The 7872-nt window shown below is 51.0% G+C and overlaps 1 protein-coding gene across 1 annotated transcript in view; it reads left to right on the top strand.

Moving 5' to 3' along the window:
- LOC108549609 (cysteine-rich protein 1) overlaps positions 1 to 7872 on the top strand; it is a 9957-nt gene extending 2085 nt beyond the window's left edge. Inside the window, exons 2-3 of the mRNA XM_017903086.1 lie at positions 5782 to 5934; positions 7007 to 7872. Coding sequence (XP_017758575.1) covers positions 5782 to 5934; positions 7007 to 7050 — 197 coding nt within the window. The 3' untranslated portion in view covers positions 7051 to 7872. The remainder of the gene's footprint in view (positions 1 to 5781; positions 5935 to 7006) is intronic.

Raw genomic sequence — 7872 nt, 5'->3', positions numbered from 1 at the left:
CGGAAGAGTTCTATTAAAATCGCGATAGGGTGCTGCAATTACCGACTGCGCGATACACCCCCGTGCACGAGACGACTCCAAGCTTCGACACCCCCACCCATCCAGTGCCCACTAGTGGATTACGTTCGTTACCGATTCACATAGATAGCTACTCGTAATTCTTTATCAATTTTTCCACCTTTGTTAGGATCCCGAGCATCGGCCGATTTGTTTGCGACGTTTGGAAATAATTTCCAGGTATCCCCACCCGGATCGCGCGATCGTGGCGACTATCCCGAAGACAGGAACCGCAATAGGGAATTTCGCGAGACCGAGGAACCCGGTAAAAGCGGGACGAACGGGAACGACAGTGGCTATTGTCGTCGACCTCGAGGCGCTCGCTTAGCCGCTTATCGCGTTCGTTTTTTCGCAAGGGCTCCTCGCGTCCAGCGAACCGTCGCGATAGTCTTATCGTTGCCCAATCGGCGGCTCACGCTTCCCCTCGGACGCGGAGATAAACGTGTGCCGTGGCCGGAGAACGATAGCTCGCTCGCGTTCCCTCCGCTCCGGGCGTCGGCGCGCGCTCGAGCTCGTGCTCGCGTTCGCCCAGAGCCATCGTATTCAGGGAGGTTCGCTTTTAATTGCGCGCTTCCTCTTTCGACCGGCCTTTTAGACGGCCCGTTAAAGCACTATTAGCGCTGAAAGCGGATTTTTCTGAATACACGGGGCCGCTGGCTTCGCTACTTCTGCCGACGGCTACGTATATGGGCTTTCAGATCGGGCCAAGTAGGCGTGCGAGAAATGGATACCGTGGCAACGGGCGAATTAGAGGGACGACACTCTTTTCCGTGTATCGCGGGAAAAAAATGTTTCAAAGGGGTGCAGGGAGGCCGAGAGGGGGGTCATTGGCCTGTAAATCGGCGTTGCTGGCGAACGCGTTTTTAAACGCGTCGCTGCCAGGCCCCGGGCCGCTCGCGAGCCTACGCTTACCGGCGCATCGCGCCGTTTAGTCGCTGCATCGAGGGACTGCTCTCTTCTTTAATTAGTACTCGCTTCCGGGGAACCAGGGACCGTTTGAAATTTTGGCCGTTGCTCCGCTTTCGCGCTGATTAAGTGCGACTTTATGCGTCGAGGGATTTGCTCGGTTCGCGAGCGAAATGGGACGCGTCGGGCTGTGTCCCGAGGGTGAATAAGGGGTTTTCTAAGTGTCATGGATTTCGCGGCTGGCGGAGGACTTGATTTCGATGGGAATGCAGCCGGCTGTGTTTCTAAAGAGTCGTATAGTCCGGGATACAATGGCTGCGAGCATCGTATCTCCACCGTCGTCGAGCTGTGCCTTAAGAAACCGTTTTTAGGTCAGCTCGCGAGGGTTTCTACCTTACGGAAATTGACCGGGGTAATGTCTCGAAACGAAACGCGAGGATAATCTACCCGAACGATTTAGGATACCTTAATCTCTGGTCTTACCTTCAAACTTCCGATGACGCGTGCCACAGTCAGTCAGCAACGTCATCGCGTTGTCCAAACTCTTGTTCGAAGGCTCTCGAAGCTTCGTCGAGGTGTGGCACAATCACAACGGAAATCGGTCACGCGTCGAGCCATTTCGTGCGAACGCGGCGATGAATAACACGCAACTGAAACAGCAAAACATTCTCGAAAATTAACCACGAGCCTGTCCGAACCTGACGATGTTTACGTTCCACTTCCTGCCTATGACCTACAGTTCGTATACTTTAGACTCGATGATACTCGCGTTTGGTCTGAAATTCTTGCCACCAGGCTCGCGCCATATCTTTCGTTCTCTATGTAACGCGATGTCTTGCGATTCGCGCGAGAGGCTCCGGATAAATCAAAGATTCAATTAGCGACCTCGAAGTTACGCAACGAGCTACAAAAGAGGTTCGTACCTTGCCCGTCCGGAGCCTATTACACTTTCAAATGGCGAGCGAGCGAATTACGTTTTATTTTACGCTTCGCCGTGAAAACTTGCCAGCTTCTTTGAGCCGCTGATCTTTGAATCCAATTAATCGTCGACACTGCGTTTCGCGATACACTCGCGAGCAAAGTAACTTTTGAAGCACGGCCTTCTTCTTCGGCTCTCGGAGGCCCGCGTGGGCGGCGACGGCAGAAAGCGAGCTCGCGATGAAGGCACTCGCGGCTTTCTACTCGCGTTTTCTTTGTTTCTACCTGGCATGCTACGGTAACGTGCACCGCAAAAGGTAGAAGCTTTTTCGTCCCGGTCGTAAGAGAGATCCGCCACTCTTTGAGAAACCGAGATCCGCTTTCAAATAAACCGCGTTCAAATGATTCCGTGGCATTTGACAAGCGGCCAATCCGCGTTATCCGCGATTTTTCGTCGTTTCGAATATTTCCTCCAGTCGAGGTTCTTCCGATTTCGAAGGATTCGAGGTCCATCGCGGCAAAGACGAGCGAGGTTTCTCGAATTCCCGTCGGATCTCACGACTCGCTGGACGGTAGAAACGGTAGAAACGGTAGAAACGGTTGATGTCAAGGTTCTACGAAATATTCGCACAATGACTATCGAGGTTTCTCGAATTCCCGTCGGATCTCACGACTCGCTGGACGGTAGAAACGGTAGAAACGGTTGATGTCAAGGTTCTACGAAATATTCGCACAATGACTACTCTTTCCGTTAATCGATGCTTAACGAATCGAGTCTGAATGCTGTCACTGTGATAGCTTCCGGGATTCAAAGCCTCGTTGTCTCGGTGGTATCTCTATTCGATATTTCGACTGGCTCGCGCGGACTCGTGCGTTTGATGCAAAAGCACGCGGAATGGCAATAAGTCGGAAACTTTATGGGATATTTCGTGGATTTGAAACGCGGCTAATCGCGTAAGAGACAGAGGGACGAATCGACGCACCGAATCGAAGGATTTGCAGCAGGAAAGAGCAGGTGTGCTGGTCGTTTCGGAAGCGGTTGGACCGGAACGCCTGACGCGTAAAGATCCCTCGTTAATGGAGGGCGCGCGAGGACAGGCGGCGCAAAGAGGGTTCGTAGGTCGGGGTCGGTAACGAGGCACGCAGCGGGAAGAAAAAGTCGGTCGTGGCGTAGCCGGGTAAAACGCGAGTCCGCGGCTGACGAGCGGCAAAACCGTGGCGAGAGGAAGCTGGCCGAGGAAACGGAGTGGCGTGGCATCGGGAGCGACAACGATAAAGTGTCCAGCGGCTAGCGGAGCGACAACGAGACAGGGCCGAGGAAGAGGGTAGGGGAGTATCGGGTAATAATAAGAAGAACAGGGAGGAAACAGGTTTGGAGAAGAATAGCCGGGTCGCGGTGGCGAAGGACGGGATGGAAAGAAAAGAAGGGAATAGCCAGTCGGAGCCTCGTTCGCCCTTCGACCCTCTGGTTCGCGATGTCACGGTGGGGGAGGTAGCAACGACGAGAAGTTTTTCAGGGCCTTTCCCGGCGAGAGAGTCGGGCGAGATCGGCGGTTTGAAAGACGGGAAGAAAAGTGGTAGCTGGTCGGGCGGGGGTGGAGAATGGTCTACCGAGGAAATAAAGAAAAAGAAGAAAAGGGTGGAGGAAGCGGGGAAAGACAGCGGGGGATGATGTTCCAAGCCTATGCAATCAGCAGCCGCCGATTGTTTGGCGCCCGGGCGCAACGATCCGTGCACGGCACTGTCTGCCTTTTCGCGCTGCCACTGCACAGCAGCAATGCTTGACGATTATGCACTCGCTTCTCCGCCGCCAGATAATTAGGAGTTAATTAACTAATGGCCCTTTATGCGTACCCTTCTTGCTCCACGGCCTCTCTTTCCTTCGTTCGTGCACCACCATTCCGTGCGAGCGCGCTGCCCGCTTTCCTCTCTTTCTCGCTCTCGGCCTCTGCTCTTTCGCCTCTTCCGCGCTCTCTTTCCTTCTCTCCAGCCACCCCCCTGCCCGTTGCATCCCGACGTCGACCCCTTTAGACCCCTTCTCTCGTGTCTCTCCGCTCCTCGTCATTTTCCAATTCCCCTCGCTGGCACCAGCGTCCTTTGTGCTCCTCCTTAGACGCGGAGGAACGTTTGAATGCCAACCACCGGGCCGCCACCGGTCCGTGGCTTTTTTGTCTTCCCCGCGAGGTTTGATATGTCGTAATGGCATGACGCACCGCGACGCACCGAAGGAAAAAAAAAAAAAAAGGCTACACTCGCTCCTCTGATTTCGCGGCCTTTTGTCGCGCGAGACCGAGTCGCGCGAGCCTCCTGACGCGCCGATAACCCGCGTCGAGCTACATCTCCGTCGTCCTCGTAGTCGTCGAACATAGCATCACCTTCCAGGACACCGTCCAGCCGTCGCGATTCGCGCGATCCACTCGATCCTCTCTCGAGATCGACGCTACATCGGTTCGGAAAGGAAAGGAAAAATCGTTCCACCCCCAACCCCGTCTTCGTCCTCCTGCCACCGGATAACGAGGCAGTCCAGGCCTCCGCCGTTACGCGCGGCGTGCGTCGGTGGGTTCGACGCAGCCTTTTCGATTAATCAAGCGTGTCTCTCCGCGCGGTGACGCGCGACAAAAGCTCGTCGACCGGGCTTGACGCGCTTCTTGTCTGGCTCGACGCCTCGTCCTTTCGCGATTTACCCGCGCGACGCCGTTCCTACGCGGCGTCCCGGCGCTCGAATCTCGCTCGCGCCTTCTCGCACGTGGGAATTCGTCGCGCGACAATGCAACCACCGCGCGGATATTTTGTAAAGCGTCGTCGCTGGCGCGCTTTGTCACGGGCAAGGCCCACAGGGCGCCACGGGTTTCGCGCCTCCGCTCAATGCCGCGCGTTCGCCGATCGCCTCCGCCGGGAATCGGCCATTCAATTTTATAATTACGAAATTGCTAATGGAGCAGTCGACGGCCGCGTACGCGACGACACCGGTCCCGCCTGGGGATCCCTTCCGCGTTTTCATCGTAAGAGGGAGAAAGAACGGGGACGGTTTTTCGAGCGGAACCACCGCGTTCCCTCATTGTTCGCCAGCATCGATCCCGTTTTCTCCAGATGGCGCTGCGTTCGCGCGCCATCACTGTGCGTCTTCGAATGCTTGGGTTACTGGCTAATGACGATCTCGCGAATCCTTTTGTCACGATTGTCGCCTCGATCGTTGCGTCGAATATCGTATTTTTTAAATTTAAAAATTATCCCAAGAAATTATTTGGCATTGCTTCGAAAATGTCGCAAATTTTCCTCTAAACTTTCGCTCTGACATTTTTATAGGAATCCTCCATAATTTACTGCTACTCGGCGTACCGCCCCCACGCGAAATTCTCCTCGACTTCTACCAATCTCTCTTCTCAGAAATTTCTCGCGAACTGCGCTTTACCCGATAACCAGCCGCGAGTTAATTAATACCGTAAAATCGCTGCGACGATTACCAGGGCCGTTTCGTAACGCGAATATTACAACGCTTTAACGCTCGCGGTTTCGGATTACGCAACGCGCGGAAGGTGCATCGCGGCGAGCTACAATTCCGCGACACGTGGCGCGATAATCGTTATCCGATCTCGCCGTTTATTATTATGTAATCCCCCGCGTTTGCCGACGAGCGTTCGCACGGTTCAGCCTGGCCGGGGGGTTGATAAAACTTCTTTCAGGCTTCTTTATCGGGAACGCAGCCGTATATGGCTTTGAAGAAGTGGATCGAGGCCACGCGAATAGGCCTGATCGAACGTAATAATTTCCCCGTTTCCATTTCACCGGGTGAATCACTCGTCGATCGGTGACATCGAAAGCGGACAATCGACTTGTACGGCACGAAACGTGAATACGAAATCGTACCTCGTCCGAGTAATTCGCTTCTGTCTGTCGCAGCCGAAAGGAAGACCTCGCTGGGCAAGGACTGGCATGGTTCCTGTTTGCGTTGCGAAAAGTGCAACAAGACGTTGACACCTGGCAGCCACTCGGAGCACGAGGGCAAACCCTACTGCAACCACCCGTGTTACTCGGCTCTGTTTGGACCTGGAGGTAAGCTTTCACACTTTCACTGTCAGATTGGTGTACATGACCGAAATATACGACTAGCCACGGTTTTTCCTGTGACACCACGGTGGTCATTGACGTCCGGAGCGCTCGTACTACTCCAACTACATTGAGCAACGTTGAATGAAAATTGACAGTCAGTGCATTTCGAATATAATCGCTAATTAGAAGATACTCTGAAATAGAAAGTGTCTCATTGAACGATTAAAAAATTTTTATTACAAGATCAGAAATATATTACAACGAATCTCGCATCCAGCGGTGCACTCCCGTGGCGTCCTCGGGGAAACACGCGATTTCGGCGTGGCAGTCAAAGGCTTAACTAACGTATCACGGGGAACGTGTTTACTCGGGGTTACGAGAAATCTTCTAACTCTGACATTTACTCGTAGAATCCATTCTGTCGTGGACCTCGTCGATCCTATCTTGTTTTCATCCATTCTATTTATACGCGAATATGCTATAGAACGCGACCGACATATGGGGGGGTAAGATAAGTATCTGCACTCGCGTGCTTCTGCTTTTCAAATATCTCACGAGTTCACCTCGATTCTTGCCGATTTCTTGATCTCTCGAGTAACAACGCGCGGTAACAGTTAGAAGTGAGATTCTCGTTTTCGTTAAATGGATATTGTAAGTATCGACGTATTTTTTGAATTACAAGAGAGGAGAAATTCCTGGAATAAGTGAAAATAAATCGAAGATGGCAGAGTGTCTTTTTACTCTCGAAAAATCAACGAAATTGGCAAGAGTCGTAATTTCATACGGATAAATCGTCTTTGATGTTTTTCGCTTAATTCGTCGTGGAATGGATTAATATTTTTATTCGCTAAACAGCTCACGAATACTTTGTAGAATTATCGTTGTACCTGTCGCGTGTCGTTTCATCAGTGCTCGAATTTCAAACTCGCGACGAGCAGGTAATTTTATCATTGACGTTTTTAGAAAATTATTTCAGCGCGTGCAACGAAATTAAAGGATTTCCTTGATTCCGTATCCTCTTTCCTCCAGCAATCTCGATGGACTCCGTTGAAACATTTATTCTTGCGCATTGCAGGTTTCGGTCGAGGCGGAGCCGAGAGTTACGTTTACAAAAAGTGAAAAGCCTGGACTACGTGGGCGCATGTAATACTTATCGTTAATCGAATCGCGTTACCTGTACCGTAGGAATTAAATTTAATTGTTAATAGACACCGTGGATCGTCTACGAGCGAAGTACAATATTTTCGTAGGGATTACGAAACGATCGCAAAGTGTGGAATACTTGAGATAATTAATTTTCTACAACGTCGAGTACCGCATAATGTATCTATTTACTAGTTACAAAGTTGAATAAAAAATGTAATAATGCTAGTTTAAGGGAAAGTAGCCTACGTTCTCGTTGATTGATAAGGAAGTAATCTGCGTGCCATTACCTATCGGTGATACGTAAAATCGTGGCACCGTTTCGCGAAGTGGACGCGCGAGAGGCAAGATGGCAGCTCTTGTACCATTTGTACCCTCGAAAAATCAATTTTAATTCTTCCGAATTTTTGGGTCTACTTTCTCAACGCGATACATATATATATATAATTTTTGTTCTCGTTATCCGTTTTAATTGGCAATTAAAAAGCGCAAGAACGGTTTTGCCTGCAATTATCGCGTTACTTGTAAAACTCGTCTAATTGCAACGCCGTTCTCCATTATTTCATACGCGTGTTTGAATGTAACGCAATTTTGCTTCCATGCGGGCAAGAGATAAGAGGGACCAACACGAGACGAACTTCATATAAACCTCATATTTATTTAAAAAGGATGTACAGAGTTTTGTTTGCAAGTATCAACAGCGAGACTCGGCAAGAGCGGCGCACGGAACAAGAATATCACACGGGACGAAATGACAGCGAAATGAAAGAAAAAGAAAAACAAAAAAAAAAAAAAAAA

The sequence above is a fragment of the Eufriesea mexicana genome, unplaced genomic scaffold (assembly GCF_001483705.2).
Source record: "Eufriesea mexicana isolate 0111107269 unplaced genomic scaffold, ASM148370v2 scaffold2119, whole genome shotgun sequence".
Lineage (NCBI taxonomy): Eukaryota > Metazoa > Arthropoda > Insecta > Hymenoptera > Apidae > Eufriesea > Eufriesea mexicana.
The sequence above is the reverse complement of the archived record's forward strand: the minus strand, read 5'-3'. Positions and strand labels throughout refer to the sequence as shown.